The sequence below is a fragment of the Nannobrachium achirus genome, assembly GCF_963921795.1.
Source record: "Nannobrachium achirus genome assembly, chromosome: 14".
In the NCBI taxonomy this organism is placed as follows: Eukaryota; Metazoa; Chordata; class Actinopteri; order Myctophiformes; family Myctophidae; genus Nannobrachium; species Nannobrachium achirus.
This window is the reverse complement of record NC_137821.1, coordinates 50,438,785-50,460,517: the sequence shown is the minus strand read 5'-3', so window position 1 is coordinate 50,460,517 and position 21,733 is coordinate 50,438,785. Positions and strand designations below refer to the sequence as shown.

Sequence of the window (21,733 nt, the reverse complement as noted above, 5' to 3'; positions counted from 1 at the left end):
GGAACACCCCAGCCTGACCGCACCTATGTTTGCGCACTGGGGTCAGTGACCCTACTGTAATATAATGTATTCTACTGTTATTTACTTTACAATATAGAATAGAATAGAATAGAATAGAATAGAACAGAACAGAATAGAATAGAATAGAATATTACAAAGTAAAGATTTATTTCAGTAGGCCTACTTTACTTTTACTCCACTACATCTCTGATGTATTGTAGTTTTTAATCCACTTTTTTACACCACTATCTCCACAACTAGTTTTTACTATTGTCACTAATTAAATTTAGGCCATTTGAAAAATCTCACAGATTGTAGATCTGCTATCTTCTAAAGTTTTTTATACATTTGAAAACTTGTGAATTGAGACATTCTGCATAATGAGTACTTTCTACTTTTGGTACTTAAAGTGCATTCTACATAATGAGTACTTTCTCCCTTTTGTACTTAAAGTAGGCTACATTTTGATACGAATACTTTTGTATTTTACTCAAGTACATTCCATACATTTACTTGTAGCAGATTAGTATTTCTACATTGCAGTATTAATACTTTTACTTAAGTAAAGAAAGTACTTTTCCCACCACTGACTATAATATAAATAATATAACATAATTTAATGTTTCTATATTGTCAGATGACTCCATGCCAGAGGCAGACAGGAACAGGATTGCCATCGGAGCATCTGGTCTGGTTCTGGGTCTGGTTTTGTTCCTGTCTGGATTCATCTACTACCGCTGGAAGAAACGAGGTGATTTACATGTTTAATTAATATGTTTTAATGAACATGTTTAATTAGATGATCTACTAACAGTGGAAGAAACAAGGTGATTTACATGTTTAACCCATTTACTATGGAATGCAATTGTGTAACTCTAGATTTTAACCACTTTAACTATTATTTCAAGCTTTTACTATACAAAAATAGCAGATTGCGAGCTTGTAGATCTACTATTTTTGAAAAAAAACATGACAATTTGAGCATGTAGTTTGAATATATTGACCCGATTCTATAAATGTCTCCAAATCGTAATGTTTCTATGTCAGTGGTGCTCAAACCTTTTCATTGTTCCAGGGTTGAATTATCCACTCAACGGTCCTGCGTACCACCTGATAATTTGCCTAATAATATTACAAATGACAGCAGAAATGCAAATAGCCGAGGACACGATGTGGGTTCTACGAAATAGTGGGGGGAAAAATAAGCAAAAAGAAAAGCAGGAGGACCATTTGTGGGTTTATGTTAAAAGTTATTGTTTGATTTTGGGCCAATAAGTAAGTAGTGCTGAGTGTGTGTGTGTGTGTGTGTGTGTGTGTGTGTGTGTGTGTGTGTGTGTGTGTGTGTGTGTTTGTGTGTGTGTGTGTGCGTGCGTGCGTGCGTGCGTGCGTGCGTGCGTGCGTGCGTGCGTGCGTGCGTGCGTGCGTGCCTGTGCATCCTTGTGTGCGTGTGTGTGATATTTCATATTTTACCTTCTTCTTTTGTCAGGACATGTTCTGGTGCCGACCAACAACCTGTAGGTGAGAAACTTAAACTTTTAGACAGTTGTAGCAGTCAATTTGATTTAACTTTTATTTATATTCAGTGATTCTCAAACATATTGTTTTCACGGACCCATTACCGATATACCTACAAATGGGGGTCCATTTGGTTCCATATACCCTCTCGGATTTACCGACATTTAAGGCTGGGTTCACTTTCCATTTGCAGACATGCAAGGGTTCATTTGGAACCTTGAGGGTCTCTGGGCCTCACTTTGAGAACCACTTAGTAGTCTAATTCTGATTGGTTCATTGTGTTTTCACTTTACGGGGTTCTTATTGGATGTCTGTGTTTTCACAGATGCAGAAAGTCATTGATGCACCCTGGTACCGTGGAGAGAGGAGGAAATACATGTGTATCTCATCAACTTTTAAAGGAGTAGTTCACCCCAAAATTATATTTTTTTTCATTTGATTACTCGCGCCATGGAGACTTGAGTTCCAATATACAGTATATATATTGTTTTTGGTATTTGTCGCATTCCAAAGACAAAAATGTGATTGTTGTAAATTTACCCACATTGTTTCCGAATGGGGACCCAAATGACCCCAAAATATTATTGAACTCAAGTCTCCCTGGCGTCGTGAGTAAAAGTCCTTTTGGGGTTGAACTACTCCTTTAAATACTGTAGCCTAAATGTAACAACAAGGATGACTTCAAAAACCTTTTTTCTAACATGCAGCTTTTTCACTAAACTGGCTAAACATTCTCAATGTGATTTCTGTGTGCTGTTAGCATGCTGAGAGCAAATCATCAAATCACATTTTATAATTGTGTTGTCATCTGACAACAAAAATAAAATGTATGTCAATGACAACACGTACTGAATTATACTTAAGTGATAACGTCTGGCTCAGCGGTCGTTATCGAGTAATACAAGTCCCAACAGGCTGATGATTACAATTAATAATCAATAAGCAAGGACAGCACAAGGTAATACAACAATACATCAACAGTAATACATCAAATGCATAGAAATATGAATCTAAAAAACATAGGTAGACCAAGAATCTATTCAGAAAAATCAATACAAAAAATGTAAACAATCAAAACATCAATAATCTGTACATCGAAGCTATACACACTACTAGCTTCAATGTACGATAGGATGCCAAGTGGAAAATGGCCTGGCATCGGTCTATATAAAAATGATATCTAAGTCCATTTCCTACGCCATCCGAAACCACCTTCCCTCTCAAATCCCTCCTCACACACCCTCCTTCTGCGTCACTGTGGTTTGGTTCTGATCAGTAACCTCTGTGATAGTTAGCCACTCAGGAGCTAGAAATCCTGGAAGCTACCCCTCCAATTGGAGTTGGTCAGCCTGGATGTTTCCCCTCCAATCGTCTTCATGGATTAGCTGAATTTGGCACACCTGAATTACACAGAACCAGGCAGACACACACTCATGCCCATACTTGGCACAACACCTTTCCAAACTAAAAACAAACCAGAACAAAAATACAACCGTGGTTGTAACAAGGAAGAACGTTGGCTATGTTTGTGAATATCTATCTATAAATGCGAGAAGTCTCTGCGTGTCTGTCTGTCTGTCTGTCTGTCTGTCTGTCTGTCTGTAATCCGCGTATCTCGAGAACCGTTCGTCCCACCGGCTTCAGATTCGGCACGCACGTTCCCCGCCGCGGCGCGGAGTGCAGTGCCGGGCCTCGACCCGAACCGACGCGCGGTTTTCCGAAACCGGCCCGAAACGTTCGGAATATCCTTATGCGGAGCTGATTGTTGACATCAGGCTGTTCCGGAGGAAATCGGTGCAAGCGCTGACTCATTGTGACATCACTCATAAAAGGCTCTGACATCACGTACGCCACATGAGTCAACAAAAAATCTCTGAATATCTCCATATAGCATATATGGGCATAAAATGGACGCAGAATCACAAAGATCTCCATATACGGGCATAAAGGGACACAGACAGACGGATACAGAGATCTCCATAAATGGGCATAAAAGGGACGCAAATGGCATATATGGGCATAAAGTTTACGCAGAATCACAAAGATCTCCATATACGGGCATAAAGGGACACAGACAGACAGATACAGAGATCTCCATATATGGGCATGAAATGGACGCAAATAGACAGATATCTCCATATATGGGCATATGGGCATAAAATGGACCCAGAACTATATCTGCAGTGATCTCCATATATGGACATAAAACGGACGCTGACAGACAGACAGATAACAGATATCTCCATATATGGGCATAAATGGACACAGGCAAACAGATGGTCAAAACGGGTCCTATGACAACAGGTATAATGGGGTTTGCATTAAAGGGCGGGGCATTCATTCCCTATTTACATCGTTCCCGAGTTGGCCAGGTCGCCGACTAGACGCTGGGCCGCCCGAAGGGCGGCCCAGCTTCTAGTATTGAATAATTTACAATAATTTAATCAAAATAGTTTAAGTTGTATTATTATTATTAGATTATGAGATTGCGTGCAGTCATTCATACGCGACAGTTTTTAATGTCTGGGTAGCTCAGGCGATAGATCTCTCGCCTTTGGACTAGGGCTGGGCAATTAATCGATTTTTAATTGAAATCATGTTTTTTTATTTGGAAGATTAAAAAAAAGGAAATCGTCAAATAGATTTTCACTTTTCATTAGAGCACTGCACGGGACAAAAAGTCCACAGCCCAGTCCTCCTAAGACATGACAAGGTTCTGCAATATAATAAGTCTGAGTAAAAAAGAAAAAAAAACATATTTGATTGCACTTTTTTTTTTAAACAATGTATTCATTTTACCAAAAAATATAAATCTAAATAGAAAATGTACTTTTCTGAGAAATAAATCTGTATTTTATTTTTGGGCAAAATCGAACAGCCCTACTTTGGACCATAAGGTCATGGGTACGATCCCGGACACCGCCAACTCAGCATGTGATGAGTAGCAGGGCTTGGGTGCGGCAAGTCGTTCGGCAAGTACTGGGAGCTGATGGTTTGTGTGGCGCTCCACCTCAGCAAGCCATCTCCCAGCGTTCTAGCGCATTGAAACGTGTTACCGGGTGATACCAACAATAAGCCAATCCCGACTGTCTTACAATGATATAATCATGAGAGATTTTACGTTTAGCTGTTAGATTTTGGATTTGGATTGCTGTGGTTTGATTATTTGATTATTGGTCTTATTATGAATGGCGAAATGTGTGCTACATTGTACTGAAAATACTTAAAGGACCTTTTCACCCATTGTAGGCTATTAGTATCCACCTGTTTCCACGAGAATGTACTGTAGAATTATGTGTGGGACACGTCCGGAGAACAGCAGACATAAAAGCTCACGTCGCGTCGCAGATGCAACCGCTGTGAGCTTGTAGATCACTCTCGGCTGCGACGCCAGAACTGCCGCACACCTTCTACGCAATGCACAATGGGACGCTGGAAACTTGTGGATACCAATTACTTGAAGATTGGTGGAAAATGGGTGAAGTGGTCCTTTAATCTAAATGAAAAGTAATGATCTTCAACATGTATTTACAATGATATTTAACATAATAGGGTAATTGTTTGGTGTAGAGCAGGGGTCTTCAACAGGGGGTCCGGGACTCCTAGGGGGTCACAGTTACTACAGGGAGGCCGCTGAATCTTGTCTGATAGGATATGTTTTTCTACATAAACCACTTTGGAACCCTATAGAATCTCTATTCTGAAGAACTTTATATAGCCAAAAATAGAAGATCCACAAGCTCACAACGCCTTGCGCGTTGGCGAGGTTCTAGATCGGCTATTTTCAGCAAAGATACGTCTGTGTAAAAATGTCTGAAATTAACAAAACAAAAAACACTGGTCATAGTCTATGAGCTATCTGTGAAAAAGTTTAATCTCCCAACACAATGTTACATACAATAATAGTGTGAGGGTCCCTGCTTCATCTCTGTCTCAGCTAAGGAGTCCTTGGCCTGAAAAACATTGAAGACCCCTGGTGTAGATTTAATGTTGAAGTAAGGTGTAGAGTTGCAGATGTGTCTTGTCATTTTGCCGCTTCTTCAGCAGCTATGTTTCAATATTGCGGCCTTCTTTACCCATAGTCTTCACTGCACTGTCTCTTGCTCTGATGTGAGGGGAGAAAATGCATCAGTGTGGGACAAGCTAAGGTCCATTATGTATTCTATCGAGCTTGCCATGAAATGTGTAATATCTTTCTACCCCGTTAGTATGGCTACCGATCTCCCATTTATGATGTGTATTATTTGATTATTTTATTTGTTCTCATTGTGTTTCTATTGTTTTCCATATTATGCACTGCAGACATATTGGCAAGAAATTTGTCCCCCTCCCTACTTCCTTCACAGGTGTTGCCAATGATACTGACGAAGGCTCTGTTCCATTTATTGTAGCGCAGTGGTTCTTAAACATTTTAATTTCCCATAACTCAGAGTGTGTACAAACGGAACAAAATGGACCTGTAAGGGTCCATTTGGTTCCATTTGTATACTCTTAGAGTTACAATACACACCCATAAGCGGGAATTTGGAACCCCTCAAGGAACCACAAGGGTCGATGGACCCCTCTTTTAGACCCAATGGCTTGGCAGAGTGTTTCCAATGAGCCAACATGCAGAATATCAGCACTCTGACTCTATTTGACCAGAATGGAACAGAGCCTTCATTAGTATCATTGGAAGGAAGGAAGGAAGGAAGGAAGGAAGGAAGGAAGGAAGGAAGGAAGAGAAAGAAAGAAAGAAAGAAAGAAAGAAAGAAAGAAAGAAAGAAAGAAAGAAAGAAAGAAAGAAAGAAAGAAAGAAAGAAAGAAAGAAAGAATCCCATTTCATGGCTGCTGTGTAGAACCTGTTACATCTCTCAGGTCAAGAGACTGTCTGATATTGTTTGTGATTTAATTTGATTTATTTAATTTCTAGCAGCCATCATACATTGAATGTTAAAAGATAAGTGAAGTGAACATAACAAACACAATTAAGTCAGATTTCCATTGTTGTTCTCATAACACACATATGTACAGTAGCTAGCTACTACCTCTAGGTGTGGCCACACTCATGTTTGTTAGTTTTGATCATTTATAATCCCAGAGGAAGACCTTAGTGATTGGTTATTAGATGATAGATTATTGATGTTGTCCTTGACGAAATTCATTTTGCGGGACACAAAAAAACAATAGATGAACAAACAAACAAACAAATACACAATACGCTTGCTTTTGTAATGATTCAGTCACTATAATAAAGACTGTAGGCATTTAATTCCTTGTTGACTTTCTTATGTTGGAGTTCCTGGACTGTTATGTTGTTTGTCCTGTTTGTTAAAGATCACCGACAGAGTGTGATGTATACAGTTAAGTATAATATGTATTGCACAGTTTGGTTGAATGCTTGACTCTGATTGGTCAATCGCTAGATTTCAGCAGCATATTTTTTTCTAAATAATGATTGATCGGCTCAATAACAGTTTAATCAAAGACTTGGCTGTGCTGCTTGAATTTTGTGCTATGTTCATGACAGCCATGATGTCATTTACAGCCTAGCATTGCTCTCAAGAAAGCAAAGCTTCTTTGTTTTCAGAGGCAACATTTTGTGTGGGGCAGACGGCCAGCGCAACACTTATGGAATACTTCCATTACCGTATACCGTACTTTGTTTTGTTGTTACTTTTGGGTCAGTTGATTGCAACCGTAGGTCGCTATTTAGTATGAAAACCTGCAGATCATGTCCGTCACGTCACACTGAGGCATATGTCATGCTGAGGCGTGATCTGATGTCTTGATGACATCAGATCCCTGATGTCAATTCCCTGATCATCAATATACGTTCTTCACCCTTGTATGCCCATATATGGAGATCTCTGATGTCACCAATATTAAGCCCATATTTGGACATATTGTCTCATATGGCCTATGATGTCATAGACTTTTTTCCCCCGTTATTCCAACCAGTTCCTTTCCCCTCCATCAGGCGCCAGCTAGAGGCATTACTGCATGTTTTTTGTGAAGGCACCTATAGGAGATACAGGGAGAACATGCAAACTCCACACAGAAAGGCCCTTGCGCCAACCCCACTTAGGGTGTAGGCACTGATGACGCGGAGGAGAGAACACGGCCCAAGTTTGGGGCCCCTTCATGAGCCAATGGATATTGTAAAGGGCTGGCTTCATGAAATAAATAAAGTTGTGGATGAGCCTCAGCCTGCTGTTTACTCAATCAGTAAGGTGGCCGTCCCATTAAGGGATGTTTTGCCATTCTCCCATTTTCTATGGAATGCATTCCCTTGTTCTGCAGTCCCGCCAGAAGATGGCACCATATATTTTCAAAGGTCTGCCAGTGAGAATACATGAACCTCAAATAATGCTGCTTTGAATAGGCAAGGCAACCCATAATATGTATAATGAAGGACCAAATAAATACAATGTATGAATTGATAATGTGACTAAAATAGATAATTACAACTATGAGAGTAATAAGAACAAAACACAATAAAATGCCAAAGGCAATGCCATTGAAGGAGTAGTTCACCCCCAAAGTGACCATTTTTTTAATTTTATTTTTGCATTCCTAAGACAAAAACATGATTATATAAATAGTATAGTATGATTTACCCCCATTGATTCTGAATGGGGACCCAAATGCATGGGCCTGGATGGGGACCCGAATACAAGACCCTGGATGGGGACCCGAATACAAGGCCCTGGATGGGGACCCAAATGCATCTGGGTGAGGATCAATGGGGGTAAATTTACTAAATTCACCCCCATTGATTCTGTTCCATGACAATAATGGCTAGCCCAGGATTACAGCTTAGGCAATTGGAATTGGCACTGGGTGAAAAATGGGTTGCAAAATTGTGGGATAAAAATGTAGAGTTAATACTATTAAGAATGGCTGCCCCAATAACTGTTTAACACAATAATGAAAAGTGTGTTTCTGCTGAGTGAAGCAGGAAGTGAAAGTGGGTGAGTTCCAAGCCCCCAGAACCACGGTAGAACGTTGAAGCAGCCTTAGCCTGGTGGTCAAATCTGGGAGTGCAGTTAAACGCTACTGTGCATGTGTATGCTAATGCTACTGCGTACCCTAGTGCGCCTGCGCGGTGCTTAACACTTCTGTGAAATGGCAAAAATTGCCTTAAAATTTAGACCAATTCTACTACTTCCGGCAGTACTTCCGGGTGCTTCAAACGCCACTGAGAAACTTGCATTGAAATGAATAGCTGGGGGCGGGGCAGTGCGCTCTCTATTGCCTCTATGGTGAGTTCAGGTTTCAACCCAAACCTCTGATGCGACGCCTTGGTCACATGACCAATGCCTGTTGGAGGATATTTTGATGATCCTGACAAAATGAATCAACAGTGAGATGGGATGAGGTTTCACTGCAAGTGAAAGAAGCTTCGGTCGGTCAGCAAATACTGCTGACTGTTCAGATCATAAATTCTACATTTCTGCACTGACTGACAGTCTGCACAGTGTTAGTTACAGTTGAACTAATATGACACAAACCCACACAACCAAAGGGAAGAGAGGAAGGAAGGTTCTCCCTCCACCCCACCCCTTACTCAGCTCCAACCCTTTTAACTTTGTAGGGTGAGACTGAGAATGACTCTACAACCCAATGTGCACCTGGACAGCCTGAGAAAAGTAATCTAGTTATAGGCTTTGTTCCATTGGTACACTCTCAGAGTTACAGACAAGGGTCCATTTGGACTCCTCGTGGTCCCTGGACCCAACACTGTCAGTCAGTCACTGGAGGTCACCTCAGGTGAAAGATGGAGGAAACAAAGGCAGAAATTGCAGAGAAAGCAGAACACTCAGAACACTCAGTAACAAGATAGGTACAGTTAGCTTGATATGGCATTCGGGTTTGCAGAACTATCAACTTTCACACATTGAGTGAGTTAACAAGTGACTACTCACATGACACGCACGCACGCACGCACGCACACACACACACACTTTTTGTGGAGAGCATACAAGAACACAAATATTATACCTATTAACTGTAGGTGCAGTAAGGTTACATGTCTCCATACTTTGGTCGCTATCAATTATAGCAGACACAGCACAACAGCCTACTTTGCCAGTCTTTTTGCCTCCTTTTTGGGCCTCCCACGTTGTTGAAACCCTCTAACAACCAATCTGTAGGTATGTCCTATAGGCTGCCAAATATAAAAACAAACAATCTGCACCTATAGCCCAGCTCTGAGATGGTATAGGAGTGGTCGATATTTAATGACCTTCGTCATGAAAGGTCAAAGGTGTAGACAATCTCTAATACAGACATTTCTCCGTCCTCACTCAGTTTACGTGACGAGTTCAGGTTTCAAGCCAAACCTCTGATGTGACACTTTGATTAAATAACCAACGCTGTTTGAAGACATGCTGATGGTGTTGTCAGCAGTGAGATGAGGCTTGGATTGGATGATACTTAAATGAACATGTTACAACAGCATTTTACTAGCAATGCTGAACGCACACACACGCACACACGCACACACACCCCCACAGTGTCTCAGATAAAGCTAGTAGCCAGGATGCAGATGTCATATGAGGAGCTGTTTATAACATAGAGTAAAAACCTTGCACACAGCACATTCAAGCTCCATAACACACCACAATGAAGGCCCAACAGACACATTTTTTACGATTTAGGAAAAAGGAGCACAAACCTGACGTTAATACGTATCAAACACTGGTGCTGTTTCTTTGTTTATTCATTCTTGTACACATATGTTTCATGTTCATTACTTCTTTTTAAAATTACTGCAATAGAGGGTTTGCGCATGCATAAAGTGAATGGCAAATCGAGTGGCAAAGTGAGTGGAAAAGTGAGTTTAACGCTGTTTAACCCTCGTAGGATCCTCGTGTTTTAGTCACACCCAGGGCCTTCGGGTCACTTTGACCCGGCTCATATTAAACCATTCTAAAGTAGTTAGAAATCCCCCAAAAATCATATTAAACACAATTTGATTGTCATTACTAACTACTTTACTAACAATTCAATCAATATTTTTTATTATCCCCGCCAGGCCGGGATGGCCAAAGGTGAGGGATTATGTTTTCACTCCTGTCTGTGGACAGCTAATCTCAGGCAAGTTGGACCAATTAGTGTGAAACTACACACACACACTCCCGGGAGGCCTAGGAAGAAGCTCCTCCCTAAATTCTTCACATTGGCCTCTTATAGCGCCACCATCAGGCCGTTGTGTGAACATCTAATCTCAGGCACCACTTCAGCATCAAACTTGGCACACATACGCCCAGGAGACCTAGAAAGAAACTCCACTAGAAATCTTTCCCATCTGTCTTTTATAGCACCACCATGAGACTGATCTTTGCAAAATATCTTGTTGGTATTACCATTTAGACTTTGTCCAAACCTCACACCAATTGGTACATATTATCCCTATTGTCATTTGATCAAGAACTATATGTCAAATATTTCTTGTCCCATTCTGATTTGCACAAAGTGCTACAGGTACTCGGGTGGCACAGTGTCCCTGCCACCACCACAGAGGTTGTGGATTTGAAACAATTGTGGGGCATCTATGCAAACACAATTGTTGTTCGAGGGAAGGGAAGCTGGGCGGAGAGGGTGATGATTGTCACTACATGTATTCCTACAGCCAGACTCGGCGGCAGCTGGTTTTGGGAGGGAGGAGTAGGACGAAGGGCGAATGCCCTACGTCCTCTCGGTGGGGGCTCCTCACTGTCAGGTGATTCAGTACGATACAACAGCAGTGACAACATAGGGGGGGAATCAATTAGCATAAGGTCTGGATTGGGGAGAAAAAGAGGGTAAACCATAATTGGCTACTCAAAATAAAATAAAATAAAATAAATGCTACAAATCACGTCGGAATGCTGTGAAACTTGGAATTTGTAAAGTGACATAGGGATGAAGTTCCCATTTGGTAGCAAAATGTGCCACTCCCGCAAAAATCGTAAGCATCTTTGGAATCGTGGCCAATCTGAATAGAAAATGTGACACATACTGTGTAGGTCATGACATTGATCAAATGACCAGAGAAAATCGGTATTGTAAATATCCCCCAAAACTTGTTTTGCTCAATTCTGCCTCATGGTGGCGCTATAACAGGACGATTTGGGGTTGAATATCTTCCTAGGCTTCCCGGGGGAGTACATGTAAAGTTTCACGCTGACTGGTGACTGAGATTAGCTGTTCACAGACAGAAGCAACGAAAACATAATCCCTCACCTTTGGACATCCCAGCCTGGCGGAGATAATATTGATTGAATTGTTATCAATGTAGGGTGTAGGCTGGGTGTTATATGTTGATACAGGGGGGTGTTGCAAATGCATGACATGTACCATTTTCATATCACATGTCTAATACAGTAAATAAGCCAAGCAGAAGAAGTTTAATGGAAAAAAACATATTTTAACATACTTTTTCTTGATGTTGAAAATTGAAAACCGGGTCAAAGTGACCCGAAGACCCTACGAGGGTTAACATCGTTTCGTGCAATCAGATGGACTTTTCTGTTTGGATATATGAGCTGTCAAGGCCAGAAATTAGTTTTTTGTCACTCAGTAGGCGTTCCCACATAACTTCCGGGTATGATGATGATGTCACACGCATACCCTCTATATCTGAGGAACCGAAACAGGAATAATTGTACTCTTATGTCCCTGCACACAAGATGTAGCAAAAAAGAAATCCTGAATCTCGAGCACAAAGCAAAATGTCTTCCATCATCGTGTAGCTTTTAATCATGTGACTTCATGTCCTACAGCATGGATCATCAGTCTGCTTACAGGACATCATTTGATAGACATCAATCAGACCTAGGTTTTAATTATTTATGTTTAAAACCCATTAAGACCTGAGAAATACCTAAAAATGTCTTCTAAATCTTGATGGTTTTCTGAAAAACCATATGTTTCTTTATCTGCGCGGTGCTCATCTGTGTAACATAGGACTAGGATTGAAGGCTGCGTAGCGGCCTGAAAGTCTAGAGAGAAAAAGTCCTCTCGTCTCTGGCTGGGCGCCAGCGGAGATAATATCATCCAGTTGGACAGAGTGCTTCCCTGGCGGAACAAGTCAGAACCGGGCCTGTATGCAAGCCACAATAATCGGGCCCCGCCGCCCCACCTAGAGGCGGAGCACGCAAAGTGCGTCCACATCCTAATAAACTAAAGATGATAAGATCCATGTGATCTGACCATAGCTGACGGCCGGGCCCCCACGGTACGTGGGCCGGTAAGCTGCCGCTTATTCAGCTTAACCGGACGCTCCGCCCCTGCCTGCACCCTCAACCACAAACAAACACAGGGATTTTGAAGGGGAAATCAGCCTGTCTCTTCCCTGCTCTTGCTACTCACTGTAGCAGTGTCTCCCAAACCTTTCAGGCCGAGACCCAAAAGAGAGATTAGATGTTTGCCCGCCACCCAAACAAGTGAAAATAGCAGATCTACAAGTGCACAACGTGTTCGCGGCATGTTGCAAGCTTGTAAATCTATTTTCACTACTTTATTTGTATTATTTTGTATTTGCGGAATTTCTTAGATGTGTTTGTTTCTTTGCTCGTTTTTAAAATGTATAAGATTTACTGTGTATATTTTTTTAACTATAGGAAAAATATATATTTGTTGTTACCCATAAACATTGGTCTGTGACCCACAAATGGGTCCCGACCCACTGTTTGGGAAACTATAGTGCAGTATAAGGCTGGGCAATATATCAAAAATATATTGATATCGAGGTATCAATATGCAAGGCATACATATCGACGAAGACAGCTTGAAATGAGGTATTGGTGTAGGCTCCGGGGTAGCGCGTTGGTCACTCGCCAACGTGCCTGGCACTTTGGCTGACTGGTTAACGTATGCGCCCTGTAAAGTAGCGGCCTGAGTTCGCCTCCCGGTTGTTGCCATGGTTGCGCTACATTGGTGGCAGCGGTCCCTAAGGTCGCCGGGCAGTGCCGTGAAATACTGTACGGAGTCGTGGTAGGAGGAGGTGTCGATCCCCCATCCCTGGTTGCGTTTGAACCCCCCGGTTTCAAAGTCGATCTTAGATCCTGGCCGGCGCGTGTGGTCGCGCTTCTAGGTAGAGGGGACGACTGTAGGCTCCGGGGTAGCGCGTTGGTCACTCGCCAACGTGCCTGGCACTTTGGCTGACTGGTTAACGTATGCGCCCAGTAAAGTAGCGGCCCGGGTTCGCCTCCCGGTTGTTGCCGTGGTCGCGCTACATTGGTGTATGTGTCATATTAATTAACAGACACAATATGCATGCACGTAGCACATGCAAAAAAGCAGTCCATCTGTAACCAGGTGGGGTTATTTCAATAAAACCTGCCTAACCCTGCAGTGCATGAGTTAGGCAGGCAGTGGACCTAAAGCAGAAACCCATTAAAAACTATATAATGCAATTGTTTTTACCAATATCGTGAGTAATATCGATCTCGAGGTATTCAACAACGTTATCGAATATCAAAGGTTTTCCTAATATCGCCCAACCTTATAGAGTTATCAACAGCTTGACCTACTAAAGTCTAGTTATTGGTAACGACGTGACCCTACTTGTCTAGGCACTAGGCAGACAATAGGGACTAGACCAGGGGTCTTCAACCCAGGCCAAGGACCCCTTAGCTGAGAGAGAGATAAAACAGGGACCCCCACAATGTATTGTATAAAATTGTTTTGCTGATTAAAAATCTTCATAGATTTCTTAGACAGCTTAGACTTGACAGCACTATCATCAGTGTAGATTTTTGGTTAATGTGTAATTTTAGACATTGAACCACTGCTCTTCTTTTCCCTCTACACCAAACCTCTTTGCCAATAATAGCAGATATGCAAGCTCCCAACGCCTCGCAGCGCGTGGCACTGTGAGCTTGTAGATCTGCTATTCTTGGCTAATGTTCCACACATAATAGGGATCCTAGGGTTCAAGTGGTTAGCGTAGAAAAAATATAGTTCTTATCACACAAAGATTTGGAGGATGCCCTGTAGTAACACTGAGGACCCTCTAGGGGTCCCGGACCCCCTTTTGAATACCCCTGGACTATACAATACATGTGTTATAAAGATTGCATGCATGGGGGCACGGTGGCGCAGTGGTTAGCACTTCGCCTCATCTCCTAGAAGGTCCTGGGTTCGATTCCTGCCGGGGGATGCTGTGGGTGCGTCATCAGCACCCACACCCTAGGTGGGGTTGGCGATAGGGCCTTTCTGTGTGGAGTTTGCATGTTCTCCCGTGTCTCCTAGGGTTGATACCCTCACAAAAACATGCAGTAATCCTGGCCTCAATAATGCCTCCCCCTGGCCAGCCGGGGTGCCTGATGGAGGGGAATGGAACTGGTTGGAATAACGTGTGCCTTCCACGTGCTACGTCCATCCCAAGGAAATCCCCCCTGTCAGGTGAAAAGAAACAACTTGGCCTACCCATGCATTGAAGGAAGCATGAGGTTTGTCTGTTGTCTCCCCAGGTGCGGCAGAGGGAGAGCAGAGCCCAGGATTACATAGGCAATTGACACTGGGTGAAAATGGGTTACAAAATCTTGGGATAAAAATTATATATATAAAAAAAAGTTGCATGCATTATTAAGTGCATGCTTTGTGTTATGAAGGCATGCATGCATCCTACAGTATATTAACAATACTGCCCAACGGTGCAGAACCAAAAAAAAAAAAAGAAAAAAAAAAAAAGATTGAAGAAACAACGTTTCGGTCAGTGAGTATATCGAGTTATACCTTAGCCTATACCTAATCATATGTCAGCTATTAGTCTAAATTGATCCTGGGACACATACTGTGCACATCTTATAATAAACTGATCCGGGGTAAATTACATTTCTGTGTAAATTCAAATGATCTGTTTCTCTTCTCTAGACTATCGTCTTCCTGGACACAGATGATGCCACACTGTATCGTTAATCTGATTGGCTGATTCTTGTAAAGTACATAAACAACTCTCCTTCCTTCTCTGTCAGACTACACAGCTTCTGTTGACGTCAACACCTGTTTATTCTGATCTGTTTGATCTCATATGTTTATTCTGGTTATTCAGTTTAGTTCAGTTCCAACTTTATCTGTGATGATGAAGATTTCAGCGACCATCTTCATCCTCTCTTCTGTGCTTGGTGTCAAAGCAATCCCGCACAGTAAGTACACAAAAAATGGTCTACATGAAATAGATTTACACACGCACACACACACACACACACACGCACACACACACACACACACACACACACACACACACACACACACACACACACACACACACACACATTATATATATCATTTTTATGAAACATTTATATTCATAAAATTATGTAAAATATTGGTTTACTTTATATAGGCCTATCTAGTATATATAGAATACATACAGTCAGGCCCGTCATACATATTTTAGGGAGGGGGGTCAAGATCAAAGACCTGGGCCCCCCCTCCAAGTGGACCCCTCTAAAAAAAAAGGGTTTTCACAGGAAATGATTTATTTTTAAAGTAAAAAAAAAATAAAACGGTTCTACATGGCGGCAGAACCGTTTAGGCTCAATATAATGTGGGCATTGGGGGTGTGTTCCCTCCTCTGCTCCCACACCCTACGTGGGATACCCTCACAAAAACATGCAGTAATCCTGGTCTCTATAATGCTGGAGGGGAAAGGAACTGTTTGGAATAACGTGTTCCTTCCACGCGCTACTGTACGTCCAACCGGGGAAATCCCCCTGTCAGGTGAAAAGAAGCGGCCTGCTCACTCCTCATGCACTGAAGGAAGCATGAGCTCAGTTTGGGGCCCTCCCCAGGCGTGGCAGAGGGAGAGCAGAGCCCAGGATTACAGCTTAGGCAATTGGCACTGGGTGAAAAATGGGTTACAAAAATCGTGGGATAAAATATATATGTATATGTTACAGGGAGTTTGGGTAACTCAGTGAAATCATGGTAAGAGCGCTCGTTTTGTAGTTCACCACACACCAATCACCACCAGATGGCGACAACAGCCGTTAGCTCCGTTGTAGTCACTTGGACAGGGCATTTATCGTGGGCTTGCCCAGGCCTTACGGCCTGGGCATAAATATAACGATTGCATTCACCACGGCTTCGTAACTCGCGCGGCGCTCCGCCGGCCGCACGGCCCTGGCCCGCTCTTCGCGGCCACTCGCGCCTGCGGCGCTCGGGGGCGAAGAGCAGGACCAAGGTCCGCTGGCCTTCGCGCCGCTTGCAATGTCGTGGACAATCGAGCGGCTCCGCCTGTAGGACGTTGGTGTGGCGACCGCTTGTTCCGCCCCGTGCGGCACCACGAGTGCTCCGTTAATCTATCTCCCTGTTTCTCTATCTAACCGTGACATATATATATATTAAAAAAAGATAATTGAAGTTTAATTTAACTTCATGTGTTTTCTTTACAGTCTCACATGAGGATATCAGTGTCTGTGGTTGTTCAGACACAGATGGAGAGGACATGTATGCACTGGATGGTGAGGTGGCCTGGTACGCAGACTTCAACAAAGGGAAGGGGGTGATGCCTCAGCCTGCCTTTATAGTTCCAATCACCTACTCAGGAGGACATTATACATTTGCTTTGGGTCAGCAGCACATCTGCAAACACAACCTGAACAGTTTCCGCAATGACCCGAGGAGCCCACCATTGGAACCAGGTATGCAGAAATAATATTAACTATACAAATTAACAACAGCCGGTGTGACAGACAGCCGGTGGAAGTTTTGATAATAACTGCGACCTGACGGTTGCAATAATTGCTAACTACACGACTGTTGAACATACAGTATTTGAAATCAATGAAAACATTGAATATGAAATAATAGGGGTAATAATAATAATAATAATAATTGCAACCGTAGGTCGCATTTACTACCAAAACCTCCACGGGCTGTCCGTCTGTCCGTCCGTCTGTCCGTCAGTCACACGTCACACGTCACACTTTTGCCCTGCTCATATCTCCACAACCGTTGCCCCCATCCACGCCAAATTTTGCACACACACTCCTTACCTGCCAAACTACAACCTCCAAGGACCCCCGGAGCTCCAGGGACCCCCAGGTGTAAAAAATGACCAAATGACCACCCCAACGGGGCTGATCACGGGGAATTCCTGGGGACCACCCACTCCTGGTGCTCCAGAATGGATGCGAAAATGGTGACGCCCCCAGTGGAGGACCCCCTCCACTGCAGCTCACATAAAATGCCGTAACTCGGGCTAGGAGCGTCCGGGAGAGCCGGGGCCGGTACCTATTCGTCCGCCAAGGCAACGCGGAGACCCCACCCCTCATTTCTCACATGGCCCTCTTGTAGCGCCACCATGAGGCTCATTCTTGCAAAACACATTTTTGGACACTGCTCCTAAAATTTTTGCCCTAAAATCACACAAATCGGTACACAGTATGTCTACACTCATCCCATCAACATGAATCTGTCCCATATAGCGCCACCTTCAGGCCGATTTTTAAAAACAAATTTTTGGACACTGCTCCTACAGATTTTGCCCTAAAATCACGAAAATCACTACACAGTATGTCTACACTCATGTCATCAACATGGATCAGGAAGATTTTGGAAATAAGCCCTATTTATCTCCCGATTAGGGAGTCTTACTGGTAATAATGTGTGAATGTGTTCTAGGTTCTTTATGGTCACATAAAGAAACTGTGTGTGTGTGTGTGTGCGCGTGTGTGCGTGCGCGTGCGTGCGTGCGTGAGTGTGTGTGTGTGTGTGTGTGTGTGTGTGTGTGTGTGTGTGTGTGTGTGTGTGTGTGTGTGTGTGTGTGTGTGTGTGTGTGTATAACATGATATACCGGTACCTGGCAGCCATGTTTGCAATTTGCATTGAAAAACAGGGTGGCATTTATTAACTTTATGGCAAAATGGCCACCATGTGAATATATTGTATGTAATGTTTCTATACTGGTATCTTTGTGTATTTCATGTGTCCTCAGATGAACCTCACATCATGATCTACACCAAGCGCCATGCTGAACTGGGAGTGGACAACGTTCTCATCTGTCATGTGACTGGTTTCTATCCTGCACCAGTAACCATCACATGGAACAGGAACAACCTCAACCTGACCACTAACATCACCACCACCGTCCCGTACCCCAAAGACGATGGAACCTTCTACCAGATCGCCAGTGTGAAGTTCAGGCCAGAGCAGGGAGACATCTACAGCTGTACAGTCAACCACCTTTCACTGACTGAACCTGGCACCAGAGTGTGGGGTAAGAAACCCTAACCCTTAACCTAACCCAACCTTAACCGGTGTGTGTTCTAGAATTTTGTGTTCTGGTGACCACGCACAGTTTTAATACTAATGTAGTGTGGCAGATCTATTGTTTAATTTGTGAATTATTTTGCCAGCGGCCATTAATTATCACCTAAAGAAAGACAATAGCCACATAATATATAGCTTATATTTTAAGCCTTCACCTCAGACTTAGCTATTGAAGTCAACATTCTTACTGCCCCAGCCTCTCCTCCTGTGTATCAGTTGCGTATCAGAAACGCTTTCTTGTTTCTTCCTTTTTTTTCTAAAATATTTATTCCAATGATTTTATAACCCATTTTTCACCCGGTGCCAATTACCTAAGCTGTAATCCTGGCTCTGCTCTCCCTCTGCCAACCTGGGGAGGGCCCCGATCTGTGCTCAAGCTAGAGGTCTTCGGACCTGCCCGAGATCCGAAATTACCCGCGATCCGACCCGCCCCGAGCCGGGTAACGGGGCCATTTCCGAGCATTTACCACGGGGCGGGCCGGGGCCGGGGCCGTCTGCCCCGGATCCCGGGTATCTGATTGTGAAATCGCCGGTTCCTGTGTTACCCGAGTGGAGCCGAGTCAGCCGAGATTGAATGAAAGAACGCATCAACTGCACTAAATAGATTACGCCACAAGATGGCACTAAACGATGCAGCATGTAATCTGATGCATTGGTTGTGACAAGTTGTTTAGAACTCACTCAGTCACAAGTCGACACTGCATGGGGCAGTTGGATTGTTATTATTATCAAAGATCGTTGATATTAACGTAACGTTTTGGTTAAGGGTTTACAATGGAGTTGTCATTGCGTGTTGTCATGCTCTGCAAAGCATAATTGGAAACTCAAAGCAGAAGGATATAATGAACAACACATGCGACAGAAAATGATAGCGTTAGCATTGGCTAGCCAAAGAAGAAGGAATAGACTAAAGAAAACATGGATTTATTTGTATTTACAAACTGTCCGCATTGATTGACTTACTGGTCTGGGAAAAGATCATGTTGTGACGAGAGACAGCACCGCTGACAGCAACAGCTGCAACCATTACCATGGCGACGTTTAGGTAAGAAAGACGTCACGTCTCATACAATCTTAATATAATAACGTTGGCATTCTTTCATTTCGGGGCCACAGGTTCGGGTCTCGGACCTCTCGTTCTGCTTGGGTATCGGGTCAAAATTTTCTAATAACAGGCGGGGCCGTTCGGACCGGGTCTGTCACGTTTTGGGGCTGGTCGGGTAACGGTTCTCAAATTCCAAATTATAGACAGGGCCAAATGGGTCCAGTTCCATTTTCCCCGGGTCCTTTTGGGTTCGGGTAGTTAGAATTGGACCCGTGAAGACCTCTAGCTCAAGCTTCCTTCAGTGCATGAGGAGTGAGCAGGCTGCTTCTTATCACCTGATAGGGGGAAGCGTCCTCAGCTGGACGTAGCGTGTGGAAGGAACGCATTATTCCAACCAGTTCCATTCCCCTCCGTCAGGTACCTTCAGTGCATGAGGAGTGAGCAGGCCACTTCTTATCACCTGATAGGGGGAGCTTCCTCGGTTGGATGTAGCACGTGGAAGGAACACATTAGTCCAACCGGTTCCATTCCCCTCCATCAGGTACCCCTGCTGGCCAGGGGGAGGCAGTATAGAGACCAGGATTATTGCATGTTTTTGTGAGGGTATCTACCCTAGGAGACATAGGGAGAACATACAAACTCCACACAGAAAGGCCCTTTCGTCAACCCCACCTAGGGTGTGGGCACTGATGACGCGGAGGAGAGAACACGCCCCCAGCACCCACAGCATCCCCGGCAGGAATCAAACCCAGGACCTTCTAGCTGTGAGGCGACAGTCTGCAAATGTGACACACAAGGTGCAATATATTGTGTAGTGTGTGATAGAACACACCACTGAACCCAGGGAATATAGACCCTGCGAAACATAGGTACATTTTAAAAAGCCAAAGTACGGTGTCAAAATGAAAAATGGGTTTAAGCCATTGGTCAGCCAGATGAGAAATCTGCATATAAGTGATATTACACTATTAGCTATATTTTGTCCATGACCCTTATCCTTAAACTTCTTTGCTTTGTTATTTGCTTTTTTGAAAAACATTAAAATACTTCGATCTACATTGAGACGTTGTGTGCTTGTACTATTTTTGAAGTTTTTCCACAATTACAAGGGCTTATTTGGTCTTTGGGATACAACAATCCTGTTTGTCCAAAAACATACTGCACTTTGTCTTTTTAGGGTGGGTATGTTTTTGGTATTTGGAGATACAGTATACCCATCATACCGGTATATAGATGCATGCTTTTGTGTATCAGCAACTCAGTTGGTAGAACACTTGAAGTACTCGTCATGTTTTGATCCAGGGCATCGTTAACTCAGCCTAATTAACACGGCTAGGTTGATGCAAGTCTTGTGGAAAGTACTGGGGGTTGAATGGTAGGTGTTATGCTCCAACTCCGCAATCAATGTCCCATGGTGTCCTGCGCATTGAAATAGGGATAGACTCCTTTGATCTTACACTCATTGGGGGAGGGAGAGAGAGGGGGGGGGGGGGGGGGGGGAGACAAACAGAGAGAGGTGTTTTTTCTGTGTATGTTTATTCATATAATACATGTATATTCATATGTGTTCCTCTCCAGATGTGGATCTGATCCAGCACCAGCCCATGGGTCCTGCTGTGTTCTGTGGTGTGGGGCTGACCCTGGGTCTGCTGGGAGTTGCCATGGGAACCTTCTTCCTCGTCAAAGGAAACAAATGCAACTAAACATGAAATGGGAATTTACCACGTTATCAAAAGACATACTCATGTGAAATGTAATAGTTTGTACAGTAGGTCTACGTACTGTTCATTATCATTTAAGAGGAAATTAAATCAAGGTTTTTTGTGCCATTGGGTGAGAGTTAAAACATGTTGTGTTGGTTAAAAACATGTACTATATAAATCTATTCATGAATTCTTGATTTGTTTAAATGTAATTTGATGAATT

General features: G+C 43.2%; 2 protein-coding genes across 2 annotated transcripts in view; both read left to right on the top strand.

The window, feature by feature from the left end:
* The window catches only part of LOC308297720 (H-2 class II histocompatibility antigen, E-S beta chain-like), a 5,611-nt gene extending 3,473 nt beyond the window's left edge, over positions 1 to 2,138 (top strand). The window contains exons 4-7 of the mRNA XM_080741275.1: positions 1 to 41; positions 638 to 751; positions 1,487 to 1,518; positions 1,841 to 2,138. The exon at positions 1 to 41 is cut by the window's left edge and continues 27 nt beyond it. Of these exons, the coding sequence (XP_080597401.1) occupies positions 1 to 41; positions 638 to 751; positions 1,487 to 1,518 (187 nt within the window). The 3' untranslated portion in view covers positions 1,841 to 2,138. The remainder of the gene's footprint in view (positions 42 to 637; positions 752 to 1,486; positions 1,519 to 1,840) is intronic.
* Positions 2,139 to 15,568: 13,430 nt separating this feature from the next.
* LOC308298114 (H-2 class II histocompatibility antigen, A-Q alpha chain-like) lies at positions 15,569 to 21,510 on the top strand (the record flags this gene model as incomplete). The annotated part of the gene is made up of 4 exons (XM_080741671.1): positions 15,569 to 15,632; positions 16,884 to 17,132; positions 18,428 to 18,709; positions 21,386 to 21,510. The coding sequence occupies 4 exons, from the start codon at positions 15,569 to 15,571 to the stop codon at positions 21,508 to 21,510; spliced, it is 720 nt and encodes a 239-aa protein (XP_080597797.1).
* Positions 21,511 to 21,733: the final 223 nt, after the last annotated feature.